This window comes from Syngnathoides biaculeatus, chromosome 9 (genome assembly GCF_019802595.1).
Source record: "Syngnathoides biaculeatus isolate LvHL_M chromosome 9, ASM1980259v1, whole genome shotgun sequence".
NCBI classification, from domain to species: Eukaryota; Metazoa; Chordata; class Actinopteri; order Syngnathiformes; family Syngnathidae; genus Syngnathoides; species Syngnathoides biaculeatus.
In genome coordinates, this window is record NC_084648.1 from 29,240,449 (window position 1) to 29,262,132 (window position 21,684).

General features: G+C 39.1%; 1 protein-coding gene across 1 annotated transcript in view; it reads right to left on the reverse strand.

The window, feature by feature from the left end:
• Nucleotides 1-3,188: 3,188 nt before the first annotated feature.
• The window catches only part of suclg1 (succinate-CoA ligase GDP/ADP-forming subunit alph), a 34,893-nt gene continuing 16,397 nt past the window's right edge, over nucleotides 3,189-21,684 (reverse strand). The window contains exons 7-9 of the mRNA XM_061830775.1: nucleotides 14,170-14,321; nucleotides 6,394-6,582; nucleotides 3,189-3,423 (exon numbers count right to left, since the gene is read on the reverse strand). Coding sequence (XP_061686759.1) covers nucleotides 3,397-3,423; nucleotides 6,394-6,582; nucleotides 14,170-14,321 — 368 coding nt within the window. The 3' untranslated portion in view covers nucleotides 3,189-3,396. The remainder of the gene's footprint in view (nucleotides 3,424-6,393; nucleotides 6,583-14,169; nucleotides 14,322-21,684) is intronic.

Genomic DNA, 21,684 nt, shown 5'->3' on the forward strand with positions numbered 1-21,684 from the left:
TCTCGTTATAGCATCAGTAAATATTTTCAAACAAACAAACAACCAGTCAGATGCATTAAAGCAGGTACTCGATCGAAAATGAAGCTATGGTGGCTGTAAATAAAACATAAATATATAGAGAGAAAGAACATATTCAACCATGCTTTTTTGAAGACTCTTTCACCCATCCATCCATTTTTTGAGCCACATATCGTCACAAGGGTCGTGGAAGTGCAGGAGCCGATCTTAGCTATCTTCAGGAGGCGGGGAACAACCTGAACTGGTTGCCAGCAAGTCCAGCGGATTTTTTAATTTCTCAATGTTAGACCAATTTTAAAAGAAATGAGCAAACTAAATTCATCCCATTATACCCGACAGTCATATAATGACAATAAAGGCTTTTGGTTGATTGAGTTAAAATCTGAACCAAGTATCACATTCCACCACTAAGAAAAATCATAGTTTGACATCTTATCCAGAAATGATCATGTGCGCTGATATTTATTTATTTTTTTTTTTTAATGACTAATTATATACTGTATATCCATCCATTTTCTAAACCGCTTAACCTCACAAGGGTCACTTGAGTACTGGAGCCAATTCCGGCTAGCTCTGTACAAGAGCCGAGATAAAAAAGTATCATAGTGTATTATTACATGTATTCTAGTATTTTAGAAATACCATCCCCACAGGCACAAAAAACCATTTAAAGTTTTTGTGAAAAAAGACATTTGTTCAACCGATGAACGCCCCGTGATATAACAAACCAATCTGTACAAAAATGGAATTTAATAGAATGAAAGAGCAAATTAAATAATTGATTTGTGTGAGCCTCTATTGTAGACATTATAAGGACTCAAATACATTTCTTGCAAATCTCAACCTCATGAAAATTCATTGCTAAATTGCTTCAATACCACTTTAACTGCGCCTTGTGAAAAAACAGCAATGAAAAAATTATGCAAATGATTGTATTCACTGCGGATTTTACATAACTATACAGTACTGTATATTGCACGTTTCTCCTCTACACTGTCATACATTGCACAAATACATGTTTCTGAAGAAAAAACTAATTCCACAGATGATTGAGAACAAAAAGGAAGGAGTCCTACTCTTCGACGCCTATACATCACCTCCTCTGTCCTCATTCTTGCCCTCAATTCCCAAAGCAATCTCAAGTCACCGGTTCTATTAAAACAACACAGCCTCATGCAAATTGCTACTGTCAAGCCTCTTGGTTTTATTTCTTGTCCTGAAAACAGCTCGATGCTTTAATGGAGAAGGCACCGTGCAAACTTTGCACCGTCAGGTCGGATCAATGGTATCTATAAAACAATCTGATGATGGTCATTGGCCCACATCCATGTAAAATAAGTATCAGATGACACTGAAAGGATGAATACTTAATTGAAAGTAGGTGCAACAAAAGCATGTAATTACAGCCAAGGGCAACAAATATAAGATCACCTACACAGCTTTCTTGTCTGTAACATTTTGCTGCTGTAAATTAATTATCCTAATTGGAAGGTGGCAGTATGCGCTATTGTTTGCTATTGCAGCTACCAACTGTTAATGACCCACCATGCACGCCATGTTAGCTCCTACTCATCCATGAACCTGCAGCTGAATGCGGGGAAAAAAATCACCTGTAGTCTTAACCTAATCTATATCTTGTTTGATTCACTGAAAACCTAGCAGCACTTCTGGTTGCAATTTTGTCATCTTAATGCCATTTATTTCCTCACATTGATTATTTAATACCGTATCTGCTAGGTATTTCCATACATAAATATAGTAAGTACTCTATTGAATACACATCATCATTATCTGCCATTTGTGGTGTTTTGTTGGTAAACAGCAGGTTTGGACAATCAATTACTGTTCAGCACCTTTGAAGGGCATAAACGTTATAAAATAATTTCTTGAGGCGGCATGGTGGAGACCAGTTGGAGTTTCTGCCTCACAGTTGTGAGGACCAGGGTACATATCCCAGCCACGCCAGTCTGGGGTTTGTATGTTCTACCCATGCCTGTGTGGGTTTTCTCCAGTTTCCCCCCACATTCCAAAAATATGCACGTTAGGTCAATTGAAGACTCCAAATTGTCCCTTAGTGTGAATGTGAGTGAATGTGTCCTGCAAATGGCTGGCAACCAGTCAAAGGTGCACCAGAACTCATGCCCACAGTTAACTGAATAAAGCACCAGCAATCCCGAGACCCCTCTGAGGATGGCAGGCTCAGAAAATTGATGGATGCATGTACATATTTGGATAACTACGTTTTACTTTAGGCATAGTTTTCCAAAAGTAACAGTACTCTTACTTGACTACAATATTTGACTACTCTATCCACCTCTTTATAAGTCATGTGTTTATGTGGCATATTTAAAAAAAACAATGGCTACGATAGAACTACAACCCTAAGAGTGGCCTTAAACCTTTACGCAGTGTGTTGTTTCTTTGTTAAATCTGTCCAAAAACAGGAAAAAAAAAAATCAATTTAATAAGGTCTCCTCTTTTTGTAAAGGGGACTGATTTTTCTTAACTTTCTGACAATGTGATGTAGGATTAATTTCATTTGCAGGACTTGAGAATATGTTGGACCTTGGTAAACTCAAGGCTTTGAATTTATCCCTTTTTATTATTTTTGGTAGTTTCCTCCTAAATAGGTAAATGCTAGGTCACTGGGGCTTGTCATTAGAAAATGGTTCAAATTTACAACAAAAGAATTCCTCATTTTCAGAAGCATGCACAAATTCTATTTGACATTTAACATTTATCTGTGTTGTGCATTCTATATACAAATGCAAAATATTGTAAACCTTTCCTCTGCAACTGGTTCTAATGTGAAAATGGCATAAATCAGGACAGACTGTGATAACTGTGGCAAATAATATATGCCCATGTCCAATTTGTATTGAGTATTTGAAATGCTGTATTTCATTATTCTTTCAGATAGCAGATAAAGGAAACACAAAATGAGAGTAGGAGACAGCATCTGTAGTACTGATGTCTCTAATGGAATCAAAGAAAAAAAAACAGATAAGCAGCAGTTACTGATGGGAAATACTTCTTATTCACTTGGGTAGCCATTGACAAATGATGGGATGTGATTCTCACACCAACACGTGCACTCAACCAAGGGTTATGATGGCAGTCTTCCGTCAGTTTTCAACATTAAGTAGAGAAAAGAAAAAAATTTGCAAAGCTTGTACAAGGTGTATAATTGCCTCTTTAAAATACCAGCAAGACACTTTATTTCTTACTTTCACGATGTGCAAGTTCAATACGGAAATACAATATAAACACTGAATGTGTGCTCATAGTTGCAGAGATAGTCGGGGTTTGAGAATGGGAGCTTATGCACATCCAGAATCAGGTTGTTCATCTTGGAGTTCATGTGTCTTGTCAAACTGGTCACAGCATCTTCCTCTTCTCGAACTCCTGAAGACAAGCAAGAAAGGAGAAAAGCAACAGGGAATTAAATGACAGAGACAGAAGGGAATTATTAATTTTTGCTAATATCTTACAGCTTTATTGAAAAGGGGGAAATGGTAGCAGAGAAGGAGAGAGCCTGTTTGTATTTTTCCCGAGAGTACCAAGTTGCAGCTATGAAGGCCACTCAATTTCTGTGACTGATGCGGACAGGTTGCACCAGCAATAGTCTGATCGATGCAATAGTTTTTGTTCACCAGCCAAATCATAGAATAAATTAGAAGCAGTAAATGTAGCCATTTAAAAAAGCTATTTACTTACTGAATTTCAGACATAATCACGCAAAACTTGGGATGATAGAATATGTCCTTCGCTCAAAAACTCCTACTCAATGGGGTGTAGGGCGGTATAGTAATGCAAATGCCATCTATCAGGTCCGCAGAACAAGGACTGCATGGCCCATTTCAATGAGGCCCGGAGATACCTAGCGGTATACTGCCACCTTGAGGAGCATCGGGTGAATGTGTTAAACCCTCTTCAAAGCCTTTAAAGCCTCTTGTTGTTATGGGAATGGGCAAATGAATTAAGAAACCTTTTGGTGGGTCAACATGGGATTTGTGCTGGATTGCAAACAGCTGCGTTAACAAGGCCCAGTCATTTGGGATGAAAAAGTGTAATGGCATGAATAAAAGGAATGAGAGAAAAGCAAGATAGCACAAAGATGCTTTAGTGTGGTACAATGGAGTAAAGCCACAGTATTTGTGAAAGGGGAGGAGAGACTTTGGAAAGAGATACACACCATATGTAAAGGAGTAAAAACGAGGGAATGGAGGTTGCCGCTCAAACAATGTCAAACTGCTATTGAAAGGGCGACAAGAGCAAGAAAACATCTGGAAAAAAAGTGCGAGCCATTTAAAGAGAGCAATGGCAAGCGCTCAAGCCACCTGTGTCAGAAAGTGTGACAGTCCACGCTGACTCAGCCATCCTTAAGTTCACATAGGAAAATTGACTTGAAAAGCGCTTGTGTAGGAGATTAAGTTATATAAACGAAGTATGGGAGGTTGGAATTATTCTAGCACATTAATTACATTGCTCGATGAGCAATTTTTTCCCCACCTTTCTGACCATAGGCGTTGCAAATTCTAGCGGCTACCATTGGATATCACATATTTGAATTAGTTTCAAAATGTCATCCAGAGCTTTGGAAATAGGAATATGAACTGTACAAATTATTGAATTTTGGAAATAAAACAAATGACTAATATTGAGTTCAATAAAACTACATCTGAAATATGAAAACTTTTAATCAATTGTTGATTGAAGTCACATGGATTCTTTTTTCGTGCAATGTGCAGTCTACAATATGTTATACAAATCTCCTTTACTCAATAAAAGTAGCGGTAGGTCAGCATATTTCAAGAGCAAGTAAACAAAAAAAATGTACATATTCAAATGAAGTGCTTAATTATGGAACATGTGTTTTCTGTTTGGCAACTGAACTGAAAACTGAGAATTTTACATTTTAAACAATCTTAGCTGAAATGTTTAAGAGGTTAGGTTTGTTCAAAATCTTTTTTTGTTTCATATTGGAGTTTCAGCATCTTACTCAACTTTCCTGCTGAGTCTCTTTCTACTAGGCTATGTTTCTCCTGGTCTCTGGGCTTCAAGCAGTCAGTGATTACGACCTGAAATTTTATTTCAAGTGGGTGGCTAACTACTATTTGATTGACCGATTTGCATGAGTACTTAAAACAACAATGGTGCAGTAACTGCTTTGAAGAGTTTGTGCGTCTTCTACAAGCAAAGCCTACATTTACTGAAACACTACTGCGTTTGGCACATTCACATTCAATGGTAAAATCTTCATATTTCATAAAAGCAGGACTTAATTGTAAAAAAAAAAAAAAAAAAAAAAAATGGTAATGATCATTAATTGCATCAAACTGATCTTTGATTAATTTTGACTTGAAGCAATACATTTACATTTTAATATGATATTCGATGTCTTATGTTAGAAATGTATATGTATTAGGGTAATGTGCGCCGCCAACCTGAGCTCTCTGACCTCCTTGCTGGAGTTTGCCATTTTACGATCGTTAGTGTCGCATAACTGTTGCTACTGCACCAAACATCATAAATGGCTGCACGTGTGTTTAACTTAAACTAAGACAAAAAAAATTGATTACAAGGGCTGGTTATGCAGCCGCTTTTAAAAGAACTCTTGCCAAAGAAGTGGGCTACCTCGAAGCAGCGCAGAAGTTCAAAGCAACGGGATCTCAAATTAAGTAGAAATGAGTGTAATGGGCAGACTTTGAATGCTTATTTTTGCTGTGGGGTGGGGGGGTCTTGGAACAGATTAGGCTATTTACATGTAAAATTAGGTAATTATGAAATTGTATGTGTGCATACATCAGTCAATCATATATGAAAAATGTACAGGTGTGGTGAGTAATGCCCGCAGACAAAGTTGTGGGTGTGATTAGGAATGAAATATCAGTACATTACTAAATTGGGGAAAAAAAAAAACAACTTTAAAACTTAACAGCATAATATAACAATTAAGTTAAAAATAAAATAAATACATGACTAAATTAGAAAAAAAATGTCGAACTCAGCAATGATAATTTCTAATCTCAACTGATATTAGAAGAGCATAATATAAACGGTATTTAAAAATTTCTTTTTTTTTTTAATCAATATGGGGTGGTGTGTGTATGTTGGAGAAAAATGGAACTCAAATGATTTTCGCAAATGGCTGCAAAATAATTCACTGTATTCACTGTATAACTGACATACTTGTGAATATAAACTGTTTTTCACCTTTGATTAGGTGACTGAGGTATAAAAAAAATGAAAATAAAAAGATGCACCATCAAGCTTCTTCTGACAAAAAAAAGGATCTATTATTGTGTATATAACAGAATCTAATTGTTCATTACTCAGTTATGATGTTGTTTTCCATTTTTAGAAAATACTCACCTTGAACATAGTGCTGCCCAGCTGGGCAGGGGACATGCTAACTACAACTCCAGCAGACTGCAGGGCAGCAATCTTCTCTTTGGCTCCTCCTTTTCCACCAGCTATTATAGCACCGGCATGACCCATCCTTCGCCCAGGAGGAGCAGTTAGCCCAGCAATGAAGGACACCACAGGCTTAGCGTTAGCACCCTGGACACATCAGAAAAATGGGGACAATTGGAGGTGTGGGGAGGGGGGGGGGGTTGTAGTTAATAAAGGATAAGGATAAAAGGAGGTGAAAAGACACTAAAAGGATAATCATCTAATTTCCCAGTGTGACGTCTTTAACATAGCATCCTAATGGCGTCATCATAGGAACAACAGAAAGAAATATGCGGGGGTGGGGTGTGCATAAATCAGGGCAATTTGTTTTCTGCACCTGCATTTTATTCATTCATTACAAATTAAACAACCCATGTCCTCCCATTACAGAGCCCTGATGATAAGAGTCTTATCTAAGAAGCCCTCTCTGCCTCAGCCTGTATTATTAAAACAAAGGGTCAATCAAGCAGTTTAATTGCATGGGTTGGTGGATGACCGGATAGGGGCCAAGCGCCTGCCATCTCAAATCATCTCATTTCTGAGATGGTAATTAGTCATGCAGCCGCTGATTAGCTCAGCGCCCGTCTGTCTATACTGCTTGCTCCTTGATGGATGTTGTGCTCAACACTTTAGATCATTTCCAAGGTGAGGCGCACTAATATCATCCACCGCAATAACATCATAACTGGAAAGAGGGACTGTCTGAGTGCTAAAACACCGGTTCAAATCATACAGTACCTAATACCCATGCACAGCATAAAAATAAGGGCATACAGTGTAACCCATTAGATCAACAACACAAAATGTTTTAAAGGGATTAATATTGGGGTAGGGGAGGTATGCTACTAAAGTGGCATAAAACCTTTGAGCTGTCAACTCTGCTTGCATCCTCACTTGGTTTTGGTCTTTTGCAAAAACTATTCCAAAAGTTAAACCGCAGTCATCTAAGATATCACAAGCAACATCTGGATATCGCGCAATACCTCAGCTTTAAGGATTAACATTGCACTAGTTTTGCAATACAAAAGGAGGAGCATCAACAATGGATGTTAGTAGATGAAGGGGAAAGAATACAGTACACACTACAAAGAAAGCAGACTCATTCTAAACTGCAGGATTCTGATTACAGTGGTTAACTTCCTTTTTAAACATGAAACGTAGGAAATCTAATTACTGTCCTGTATACAGTAACATGCTACTTTGCCCGTTTCGCTAACTTTGTAACATGTTACCATCATCACAACCTGAAACCAGTCACTCACATTTGACGAGCGTGAAGGCGTGCGAGCGCCATCGTCAAATCTGCACAGTTGAGAACGAAAAATCATGCACGTAAAATGTTAAGAGTAGAAAAAAATAGATATTGAAAAACATTGCTTATTTTGTGTAGTTTTGACATTAACTTACATGTTTATTTCATAAACGTTAACTAAACAAGCCTGTTCCTAAACAATCAGTATTCACCCGTTAACCGTACTGTGCATGTACGGAAGTGATTCCAAAACGCACATGTTCCGAGCTGCTTCACGTACTATCAACGCATTTACTTCGAAAGTCATCAACATAATGAGCCATGTCAAAGGAAATTCGGTTACACCAGGGGTGATCAATGTGTCAATCGCGAGGCAGTGTGACGGCATATTTAAATAAATAAATAAATAAATAAACTTTAGACTCATCCACCTCTTCGCTTGATTCAGGTGTGGTCAATACGTCGAACGCACGCAGATAAAAGGCGTATGCCGGCCTCCTATTTACGGCAGTCGCGGTGATGTGGAAGTGCACCCCCCACCCCCAACAATACATCACGATTGCCGGCAGGAATGTTTGTTACAATGTATCGCTAGCTTGTTGCCACTAACGCTGATTATGTTGAACTAAACTTTCAGCATTTTCAAAACATTGCAGGTATAGACCGTTCGTGTTAATTCCTTGACAGGCCAGATCATTTAACTTTTCTTCAGATAAAGTTTGTGAGATCAAGAATTTTTATTGATGAAAAATTTTAAATACCGTTTATCATGTTCAACTAATAGTTGAAATTGGAAATGATCATTTCTGAGTTTGAAATTTTTGTTTTCTATTATAGTTTTATATTTTAAGGTCTGGGGATTTCCATTCCTAATCACACCCGCAACTTTATCTGCGAGCATGATTGACTACACTCGTACATTTTTCAAATGTGAGTGACAAACACATTCCAAAAAAGCTTGAGGGGTAACAAAAGAGATGGATGCTCAGGAATGCGTGTTTGGAATGTTCCACAAGGGAACAGGTTAACTGAAAACAAGTGATGTCAGGATTGGGGTAAAAAGGAGCATCCCCGTTAAGCTCAGTTACTATAAAGAAGATTAAAAACCAGCATCATATCATTGCGACACGAGTTTAGGGAACAATTAAGAAAAATTTTTTAAAAAAAACTCTGTCAGTTAACACAGTTCACCACTACATCTACAAATACTAGCATGCAAACCCAAAGCCATACATCAAAATACCAAGAAATGCAGCCGGCTTCTCTGAGCCTGAGCTCATCTCAGATGGACACAGAGTGGAAAAGTGTGTTGTGGTCTTTACAAGTTATTTTAAAGTGGAAAGCATGTATGTCATGCGCTCCACATCAAAGAGGAAAAGGACCACAAGTATTATAAGACCAAACTTAGCAAGCCAGTTTCTGCAATGCCACAGATATGCGTTTGTACAAAGAGGAATAGTAACTGGCACATCTCTGAAGGTAGCATTAATGCTGAATTATTCTTTTTCCTTTCGGCTTGTCCCGTTCGGAGTCACCACAGCGTGTCATCTTTTTCCATCTAAGCCTATCTCGTGCATCTTCTTCTTTAACACCCACTGTCCTCATGTCCTATGGCATCATAGAAAGAGTGTGAGTACTCGATGGTCTGCCAGCAGACCAGAACTGAAAATATGGAGACGCTGGACTGTTTAGAAATTGATTTTGTATAAGACATTTTCTGGACGACAAGCCACTATTTATTTCTGGCAAAGTGAGATCTGCAGGATATTTAACGACAGAGGGGGAAAAAAAAAGTCACTAAGTAAACAAAGTACAACAAAAAATTGTTTGAAAGAAATGCTTAAAACATGGCCATTCCCTATAATGCACTTGGGTTTAGACATGCGCAGATGCCTCCAATGTGAAGAGGGAGAAGACTGTACATTCATTGTGGGTAGAAGAAGAATCTAGCTCAATTGTGTGGATAACAAATCTACCTCAATTTTCTGTAAAAGACAAAACTATCCAGCATGCTAGTTTTTGCCCTCAAATCAGGATGCACCACAACACGTAGGAATGCAAAATCTATATTTTTCATTTAATTAATTTCAAATCTTTCACAATAATTGCCCGCATGCAAAGGTCTTCCTTTTCTATGGTCTGCCAGTGGGTTTTAAACAGATTGAGCAGCAAGAAAATCTCTGACCACCAATGAATTAAAAGGCTGGACTGCTACGTGAGAACAGCACAACTTCAGGACTAAATGTGTTTCGAGATAAAAAATATATTGAGAGCAAGAGAAGGACTGAAATTGTGTCTGATGGAGATTTTCAGAGGCTTTTCAACTCTGATACTGAAGACGAAGACTTTAGTGGTTTCAGTGAACAGGAAGATGATAAAAACTGTTTTACTACCCTGTTACAATAACTTTTTGGAAACGAGATATGTAAATATTTACAAAGTCTTTGTGTGAATATCTAATTTCACAACATAGCAGTAAGTACGGTACATATATCCGCGGCGTATGGTCAGGCGCAACTTGTGTATGGGGGGCGGGGATGCTACATAGAGTGGGCACATCTTAAAACCAAATCATTGTATTGTGCATTTAATTACATTTCACACAACGTGCCAACTTCATTGGAATTGGGATTTATACTAAAGTAAGCATTCCCCGTAAGGGTGATTGAGTAGAAGTAGTTTATCCAATGAGATTAAAGTGAGGCTAAGACCACAAATAAGACCAAATCTAATACTGACATGGTTGTATCCACATTGGAAGCCTGGCATTTATCTTGCTCAGTTTTTTTGCAGATCACATTCCCATGCAGTGTTCTTTACTCAAAACTATAAGTGGTTTTGTAAGCTTGAGGAAAACAAGCTGGGCTAAGAGTTATGAAGCTGAAATGCAATCACTAAAACCTTCATGGAAGCTTGGGTGAAAGATAGTCAAGCAAATTATCACACACTAATCTTGTGTAATCCCCTATTTGTGAATTCAGGAATCCAGAAATGGATAGCAGACCTTTGATACAAGTGACAATACCATATGTTGGCAAGCACAGAAGAAACTGAAACCCAGAGAATCTAAAAGGGGAAATTCAATGGTTTGCATTAACAATGTATCCAATTGTTCATGTAATATGTACTCTATTTTGACAATGTGATGTGAAATCCTCTCATTTAATAGTGTTTTGAGAAGATTTTTATTGACAATTACGAATTTTCAGGGGCACTGCCATTTTTGCAAGTCACATGACCTATGTCTGCGGATGTGAGGTGTTATGTGGCACAACAAAGGCTTGATTAAATGGGACACATTTATGCCCAGCTTCTCGGATTTATCCTCATCTGATGAAGAAATAGCAGTATTTGTTGATCTGGAAGACAGAGGAATACTTCCATATACAGCCGTGAGCGGCATGGCTGCTCGGTTGATCGGGAAGACTGAGGAATACTTCCATATACAGCCGTGCCATGAAGTATTCCTCAGTCTTCCCGATCAAGCCGGATAAAGCTGTGAATGGAAGTTCTCCTCCGTCTTCCTGATCAACCTAACCGCGATATTGTTATTTCACCATCAATGAACGATAAAACTGAGAAATCAGCGCTGGGCATAAATGGTGTCCCATGTAATCGAGCCTTTGTTGAGGCACATAACACATCACATCTGCGCACATAGGTCATGTGACTTGCGAAAATGGCAGCACCCCTGAAAATTTGTAATTGTCGATAAAAATCTTTTCAAAACTATTAAATGAAAGGATTTAACATCACATAGTCAAAATAGAGTACATATTACATGAACTATTAGATACATTGTTAATGCAAACCATTAGATTTCCTCTTAAAAATATGCCCGACAACATAAAATCTGACAGCAGATGTAGTGCAAGGTTGTTTTTTCGGGGGGCTGGGGGGGTTTAACCCAATAAGGACATTCATTAACTGTCTCCAGCAATTTGAATTAATAATAGTTATTTTTCACAACCTGACACAAAACAATGAGCCATTATTATTGCCAAACTGGCAGACAATTGTCTGAATTCCCTATTGCTACAACATATCGCAGAAAATTAAATGTAGTCTCGTGAGAATTAGGGCTGTCATTGGAACGTGTGCGCGCAATAGTCTCATTGCAGAAAGTGTAATATTAATGAGCAACCAGCAGAGGGACCTGGTAGCGCATGGTAATGCGATAGGACCCAATGTTGCGTTACATTATAACTCAGAAGGAACAGGCCAGAGTTTTAGATTTTTGTTTGATGAGTATTAATGAGGACACGGGAAACAATTACGAGCCAGCATTTACGGTTTCTCTCTCTCTCTCTCTCTCCCTCTCTCCATAATGTGCCGAACGAATGTATGTCACAACAGATTAAACTTGGTGTATGTGTTGCGGGCTGGAATAACATTATTGAAAGGATGAACTTCAGATGTACACGTCTTGCTTACACACACACACACACACACACACACACACACACACACACACACACACACACACACACACACACACACACACACACACACACACACACACACAAATATAAATGTACAGTATATGTTAAAACAGGTGTAAAATTAAGTAATATATAAGACAGTCCTTTGTGGAGGAGAGGCAGAGTCTGTCTTGCCATGCTTTTCCTGCAGATTTTAAATGCACAACACATATTCACATTTCCTTTTGGTAGCTTTTCGACTTGGGTGGCAGTGACAGTGGCAGGTCATTAATGCTCTGTGACCATCTCACCTCACCCCCACCAGTTCTCCAATTTTAACTTCGCCCAAAATTCCACACAGGCGAGGTAGGATTTGAACCTGGATCCTCCCACTGTGAGGCTGATCCACTAACCGGTCACCTACCATGCCGCTCAACGTAAAAAAGTGTGAGGAAATTGAGCGATGACAAATATTTCATTAGTATGTTTTTTTTTTATTTTTTTTTTTTTTTAAATACTAGACCAGATGCATCTGAGACAGATGTAAGGCCTAGATTTTCTTTTTTATGATTGCACCGTCAGAGTACTGCAATAAAATCATGTATTCTGATAACACCGCATCCCGTTTTCACGATCATTGGGCTTCATCTGGTAAACTCACACGTGACTGGATATGTTCATTACCATTGGGAAGGCAATAAGAGTGGATCCCGCCTACTGTATTATCAGGACAAAATGAGAAAAATTGTGAGTACAAAATGAGGTAAAATGTGAGTTGGGGCTCACCACTGTTCAGGAGAGGATATGGCTCGCAAGCAGGCAACAAAACATTTTATAGCCTAGCAGACTAGTGATAACATTGATGGATGTGCGTAAACATGCTTGCGTTCTGTCAAATCATGCTCTCGGGTTTTGGTACGGCTAATTTAAATAAAGTCATTTAATAATAAGTCACACCGATTATTTCTGTCATGTTTTAAATGTTGGTTATACCTGGCTGATTAGAATACATGATTTAGCTAGAAGAGTGGTTTCCAACATTTATGGACCCAAGGCACATTTTACAATTGAAAAAAAATCTCATGGTGGACCAACAAACAAATGTCACAAAAAGTGGATACATGACTGTATGAGCTTCCTGCCATCTAATAGAAGACCTATTGTTCTATCTGTCACTGTGCCTCAAGACATGAACAGATGACCAAAGATACATTTATTAATATATGGATGGATATTTATCTGAGCAATTAAGTCCACACAAACAAATGAACAGGTCATTTAAATTTTTTTTAGTCATTGATCAGCCCCAAAAATCCTGATCGTGTGAAGTCTATTATTAAGTAGATAATTTTCAGTCCAAGGTTCTACACAGTCAACTTTCAGTGTAAGGTGCATTACCTACTCTCTCACTTGTTTCATTACAACCGTGCCTCAATGTCGAAACTTTGGGTGACAGGCTGTGTTGGTTGCTTTTTGTACCAGTATTTATTTGTGGAGCGAGCGAGCAAGAAGTTATTCTCTGGAGACGCTTGCAGAAGATTTGCATAGATTAGAGTTCTGGGGGTAAATCAAATTTCTCAGCATGAGAGCACCATGAACACACAAAGACCGAAACAAAGCACGCACAGTTAGCAACAAAGGTGCGGGTGTAGCCTGTATTTAAATATGTCAATTACAGTTTCTTGCTGCACAAGCGAATCATCTGGGTGCTCTATATTTTCACAAAAGATGTGCTGCTCACAGACATGGTACATTTGCGAAACATGCCCCATGAGTACAATGCTCAAACACCCATCTGCCATTTTTTTTTTTTTTAAATCATGTTAATCACACAGACTCCTCAGGCAAAAAAAAGGAGGCCTGGGGCTGTGATCATGAAGAAACATTTTCAGAGATCAAATTGTGTTCTTAATTTAGGCTGTACAATGTTATATTGAAGAAGGTACCTTATACTGCTATATTAGAAGCACCGTCAAAGAAGGGTAAGAAAGAGCATAAAGTAAACAATTCTGTGTCCCTTACGGAGTTGTGTTGCTTAAGATAGTCTGCTGCATTCTCCTCTGCATTTCCTCCAATCTCCCCAATCAGGATGATGCCTTCTGTCTTGGGATCCTGCAGGAACACCTCCAGGCAATCTATGAAGTTTGTACCATTGAATGGGTCCCCACCAATACCTTTGTAGGAGACAAAGCAAAAGCCGTTGTATACCCAATGTCTTTCTCAGGAGCATCCACGTGAATATTTGAGGACCACTTGGAAACACAGGCTGACAATGGAATGCAAATCAGCCGAAGAGGATTTTAAGCAAGTCTATCACCACAGCAGCAGTGCACTCCTTCGTGGCTTTCTAATGAAAATTCAGCACAGCTGGAATTGTTTATTGTGAGCAAACAATATATTAGAAAATTGATTTCCTTTCAGCATTAATTTTGTGTTTATTCTACATTGAGTGCATTTATTCTGCCTCATCAGGCGATGTGTTGACTTCTACTTGAAACAACCACTAAGTATTGCGACCTTACCATTTGCACACTACAGTACTTTTTACATACAATTAGAGAAAAAAAAGATGACAAAAAGGTTTCCATTGTATTCCCATCTTTAGGGTATTGAGCAGCTTTATTTTAAAATTTGGTTTCAATCCACAAGATTTTTTGTTTGATAATTAGTATCACACAGGTCCTTTCAGATAGTACTGAGGGAATTAGCCACCCATTTCACATTTTAATGTTAAAAGTTACGTACTTGAGCTGGTTGTTTACAAGTTTGGCAAACAGTTTTGGCATTACAACAATCTGAAATAGGGAAAAAGAAAAGTTGAAGAAACACAGGACAGTCACGTAAGATCACAGATATTGATGAACTACAAACAGATATGAAGAGACCCACAACAGCAGTTTTTGGGAATAAATGAAGGGATCAGAATAGTACTGGATGATAATTGATTTTCTTTTAATATAATGTTATGAATGACTATTTTTTTGGTCTCCAGTTCCCGAAATGGTGACCAAAAAAATCGAGTAGGCTCCGACCTGCACGACCATTCAATAACTAAATCCTGCTGAATTTGGACCGAATGCTGTGAATACTCGACGTGGGATACCCCTGGTGATGATTTAAGTGGGGGGGGGGGGGGGGAAATCAGCATTTGACTAACTCGGGAACATACTGAACACACCCAAGTAACATATGTAATCAAATATTTGCTGAGGAGGTAAACATCAATCATGAGTACTTACACGACCTGCAAAACCTACGTTTCGTACACAACGAGGACCGTGGGTACTTAATAGGAAGTTGGGAGAGTGGAAACGTCAATTTAAACTTGCTTACAGGCCCACACCACCTTAGCTTAGGTGGCTAACAACGAGTCGCGTTTGCAATGAAACCGTGCTGTTGAAGAAACATCGAACGAGAGTAACTTCACGACGTGTAGAACGAGGGACGTGAGGACTGATAGGAAATTTAACAAGTCTTCTGTTAGTACCCAAATATGAGCCATATTGTTCGCGTTGAAGCCTAGCCTAGAGCGCTAACAACCTTACCCAATCCCTTACATCCACATATCCGTTGAATCGTCATATCCATTACATTTTTACACAAGTAGTATGTGATTTGTGTACCTTATGTGCTGACTGTGTTTATTTCATAGCTTTCATCTGACTTTAACTTTAACATAGATTATGTAGTATGTAAATTGTGTATCTTATGTGTTGACTGTATATTTGACTGCTTGTTTTGACTATCTGCAGCCCAAAAGGGGGCAAAATTTCTGTGCGTCCTGGAGGCCGGTCCCAAACCTGGATAATGCAGAGCGTTGCGGCAGGAAGGGCATCCGGCGTAAAAATGTGCCAAACATATACAGTGAAGAAAATAAGTATTTGAACACCCTGCTATATTGCAAGTTCTCCCACTGAGAAATCATGGAGGGGTCTGAAATTTTCCTGATCCTTAGAAAGGTGAGAAATCAGCCCAGGACTACACGACAAGATTTGGTCAATAACCTGAAAAGAGTTGGAACCACCGTTTCCAACGTCACTGTTGGTAATACACTAAGACGTCATGGTTTGAAATCATCCATACAATGGAAGGTTCCACTGCTTAAACCAGCAGATGTCAAGGCCAGTCTTATGTTTCCCAATGACCATTTGGATAATACAGAGGAATGGGAAAAAGTTTTGTGGTGAGATGAGACCAACTTTTTAACTTTTTGGTCATAATTCCACTAACCGTGCTTGGAGGAAGAAGAATGATGTTCCATCCCAAGAACACCATCCCTACTGTGAAGCATGGAGGTGGTAGCATCATGCTTTGGGCGTGTTTTTCTGCACTGTATTAAGGAGAGGATGACCGCGGCCATGTATTGTGAGATTTTGGGGAACAACCTCTTTCCCTCAGTCAGAGCATTGAAAATGGCTCGTGGCTGGGTCTTTCAACATGACAATGACCCGAAGCACACAGTCAGGAAAACCAAGTGCGGCTCCGTAAGAAGCATATCAAGGTTCTGGCGTGGCCTAGCCAGTCTTCAGACCTAAACCCAACAGAAAATCTTTGGAAGGAGCTCAAAATCCGTGTTTCTCAGCGACAGCCCAGAAACCTGTCTAATCTAGAGAAGATCTGTGTGGAGGAGTGGGCCAACATTCCTCCTGCAGAGTGTGCAAACCTTGTGAACAACTACAGGAAACGTTTGACATCTGTAATTGCAAACAAAGGCTACTGTACCAAATATTAACATTGGTTTTCTCAGGTGTTCAAATACTTATTTGCAGCTGTATCCCACAAATAAATGGTGAGAAAAAAAAAAACATTGTGATTTCTGGATTTTGGCAATTTTAGAAGAAGTTATGAATAATATGAAAGAAAAGCACAATAAAAGGTAACACGGATGACATTAAATATTGTACCAATGGCAATCTGGAACAGCCTGCAGGTCAGAGTGAGATTTTAAAGACTCTGTCGTAGTACCACCAATAAAGGACTTTAATAAACTCTACAGAATTAAAATTAAAATCCATTCCAGCAGTGTGCCCTTTATGAAGTCAGACTGGAGGACAAGTCTTAATTAAAATGTCAATCATAATGAACCCAAGTTGCTTTTGTGTTAATTTGGGTATCAGACTTGAAATGTCAGATAATTTGGCCAGATTTCAAATGTTCTATTTTTAAAAATTTACAATATACTTGAAAAAAATAGAATGGAAACAGCCATTTTAGCCACAGTAATTTTTTTGATTACACCATTACCTGCATGATCAGATATATTGACAAATGTGTGTGTATGAAATTATTATACATTTAAAAATAACCAGTAACAGGGTTCATACTCAATCTGACCAAAAAAAATTAAGGGCTTTTTAGGGCCATTCTTAGGGGCTGACACGAAAAATTTAGGGCTGACACGGAAAAAATTTAGGGCCATCGTGGGAAATCAAGAGTAAGGAAAAAAGACTCACCCAATGGTGCCATCAACCGTTCTTGGTTCATCAAATGTTCCAGTACCTCAGTACCTGTGACAGTGATCACCTGTCGCCCCTTGTGGTAGTTCTCATTGATATGACCATTGTAAACGTCTTCACGTAACAGTATACAGAAAAACAGATTCTAACTACAATTGCAACTATATACACAAATGTCTTCTACTGATGTCTGTTTCAGCACCCCTACTCTAGCTCCTTGTGCCTACTCAGTGCCTCCTCTTTGTTGCTGCAGAGGTGCCAAAGTGGCTCTCTTGTCCTTTGCTCTGCCTCTCTCGGTGATAAACCTCAGATTCCTCTTTTCTTCTGCCTCCTCACACAGCCTGTCAGCCTTCTCAATAAGCGTTGATATGTCAGTCTCTATTCTGGCTTTTTTGGCTTTGAGGCAGTAGAGGTGAAAAGTGGGCAGCGATGCCAAATGTAGCCAGGTACGAAGTCTTCCTTTCCCCACGGTGGAAGTTTTTAGCAATGTCACTGTCTGGGAACATGACTGCAAACACTTTCAAATTATTTTCACAAGATTTGTAAGTGTAATGGCTGCAGATCACTTTCAAAGTCCACACGATCTCTGCCTTTTAACGAGTCCATCTTAGTGTATTGAACTACATTCATAAAGCCTGACTTCTGGCTGGACAACTGTAGGTGCGCATTAGGGATCGCAACCGGTTACAAATAACCGTTTTTTTTTTTTTTAAAAAAACAGAAACCGTAATTGGACTTTCGAAATAAGTTAAAATTTCTTCCGGTTCCGGTACTCCACATTGCGCTATTTTTTTCAACATCATTTCAACTTTTTTTCAAGTTTCGCTGTTAGAGTAAAGTTGGACTCAAAAGAACATTCAGTTAAATCAAAGAAACATCAAACATGGCATCGAGGAAACTCTCCAAAGTATGGGAGTAAACTTGTTTTATTGGCAGACATCAAAACACTACTCACATAACGGGGGGAACTCTAAACTCGTCACTCTGGAAGAGCAACAACAAAAACAGTCCGTGCAGAACCCCGCACCCTAACTTGAGGTCCCGTGGGTGAATTATGTAAACACCAGTATGGTACAATTTTTTTGCTACAGCTGTTCAGTTAAAACCGGTTATGAAAGTAAGCGTTTTTTTGCGATCCCTAGTGCGCATGCACTGCTAGTACCACTGCCTGAAGTTGATGCTTCACTATCTTGATATTTTAGAAACAGATTCATACCAACAGAAGATGAGAGTCTTCGCCAAATCAGCGTGTCTCCTGTTTTTCCGGTGCGACTCCAGCGCTTTGACGCCCATCTTTTCAAGCTGGTAACTCTGCTTGCACAGATGGCAGTAAAACATGTGCCGATCTTTTGGATCTCGCCGAACCCAGCTCCCAAACTCCTTACTTTCAACCAAAGCTTCTTGAAAAATGCACTTCCCCGTGATACAAGTTGGATCGATGAAAGAACTACACTACGTCGTAACGAAGACGAAGTGAAATGCCTACTCACGGAAACAAACAATGGAATATCGACAAAATGGCGACTTCCGTTGACAATTTCCGACTGTTTTGGACGCCAGACCGATCGCAATTTTTTTTAAAATAAAATTTATTTATTTTTTTTAGGGAGAATTTTGGCGGTAGAGGTCTTCCAATTGATTTTTTTTAAGGCCTTTTTAGGGGCTTGACCGGTTTTCGGGGATTTTAAGGACTTTTAGGAGCCCCTAAATGTACCTTCGAAAATTTAGGAGTTTTTAGGGACTTTTAGGGCCGCGTGCGAACCCTGTATTTAAGACAGTCAAAAAAATATTCCAACACCCTTGTTTGTTCAATTTAATGCCTGGTAGCACGGAAGACATTTTGCATTTAAAATACATGAGTTTAATTGTATTATTAAATGTTTCTTATGATCAAAAAAAAAAAAACACTGACACCTGCTACAGCTAGATAGATCGTTTATTAACGCATCAGCTAATTTCATTGGAATAATTATATTTGTCCAAATATACACTTAGTTGCCCCACACTTTAAAATAAACAAATTGAAAAAACAAGGTTTCTAATATTTTTTCCATGACCTGATTTCTATTCATACATAATTCACTTTACTCACAAATAATACTGTACTACACCAAGCTTTACGTGTGCAGCATTGTTGTATTTGACTTCGCCCATTGTAAACTGTACATGTGTACCCACTCAGTGGCAGCCCGGGCCATGCTGTTTATCATTGCCTACAGACCCACAATCTCGCTCTATCTGGATGAAGTGATTTTCTTTTATATTTCAGGTGGATTTTTAATTCTTCTTAAAAAAAAAAAAAAAAAAAAAAAAAACCCTTCCAGTGTAGTTTCAGATGACAAATGTAGCTTTTATCCGGGTTGAGTGCTCCACGCTGAGCTCTTATGAGACATCGTCCAATGCTATCAATCTCCTACTGGTAACCCTGACTCTCTTGTGCATTGAATGCTGTTTCCCTGTCACCACAGGAAATCCACTGCATAGAATACTGAGTTTGCTCACAGAGCCTCGTGAGTTGTAGACGATAAAGTTATGTGTCCGCAGCAGGCAGGAATTATTGTTAAATCACAAAGTCACTGTGACTAACAAATTTGTGAAAGACTAGGTCAATTTCACATGCCACCCCCAAACCTGATTACCACCACAATGCACCACATTTCACAATGTGAAATGGGCTATAAGATCTCAAGAACCAACGTACCATGCAATGATCCATCTATATTCAAGAATGAGGAAAACAAGTGATTGCACTCCATCAGTCTGGAAAAGGTTACAAAGCCATTTCCAAGGCTTTGGGGCTAAAGTGAACCAATGTCAGAACCATTATCCACAAAATGGAGAAAAATAGGAACACTGACAAACCTTACCAGGAGTAGAAGATCAAATAAAATTTCTCACAAATCCGATGACGACTCATCCAGGAGGTCACAAAAGAACCTCAAACATCTAAAGAGCTGCAGGCCTCGCTGGCCTCAGTAAGGTCAGTGTTAATGACTCAACCATAAGATACTGGTCAAAAATGGCATCCATGGGAGAGTCTCTATGCAGAATACCCCCCTGTCAACAAATAATACAAAAACTTGTCACACATTTGCCAAAAAAACATCTTGATGAACAAGACTTTTGGAGAAACCTTCTTATACTCTTTGGAAGATGTGTGACCCATTACATCTGGCGTCAAAATGGCACTGCATTTGATAAAAAGAACATTAGGCCAACACTGACAGATGGTGGTAACCGTATGATGATATGGGGCTACTTTCCTACCTCAGGACAAGGACAACTTGCTGTGATTGATGTAAGAGAATTTTGCTGTGTACCAGAAAGTCCGGAGAACATCAGTTAGTGCCCTCAAACTTAAGGGCTCTTGGATCATGCAGCAGGATAACGATCGGAAACACACCAGCCATATTACCCTATCGCTTTGAGCCATATTTAGATGATATGGAGATCACTTCTAATTAACAACAGACTCCCCAACAGTACGTATGACAGTATGTAGCGAACTCAGGAGGACCCATGGTGGACGAAGTACCAACTTCAGGGGTGCCCAGACACTGTGGCTGGTGGGGGGGGGGGGGGGAGCTCCTTTCTCCTCCCACACATGGCCAAACCACCTCCCTGCCCAATCCACCTCAATGGTGGCGATGAACAACACCGGCCCCGGCGGCCATTGACACATTTAGCACCCCTGACTTACGTACTTTAAGTTATTATCACGTGGATCTTTTGTTACTTTCTGAAAGAGGATTTTCATGGCCGGAGATGCAAAAATGGCATACGTATGTATATATGACAACATCATGATGTGTGGTGAAAAAACAGATGAGTCCATTCCGGCTGCATTTTTTATACATTAAAAACATACTAAAAATCATGCTTTCATGTTGGTAGACCTTTGAAAACGCAGTTCATGCTGGAAAACCCTCTAATATGGCAGAGTTGAAAAAATTCTGCAAAGATGAGTAGGACAAAATTCCTCCAGAGCAATGTGAAACACTCATCACCAATTTTCGCAAATGCTTGATTTCAGTTATTGCTGCCAAGGTTGGCACATCCCATTATTAGGTTCGGGGGAATT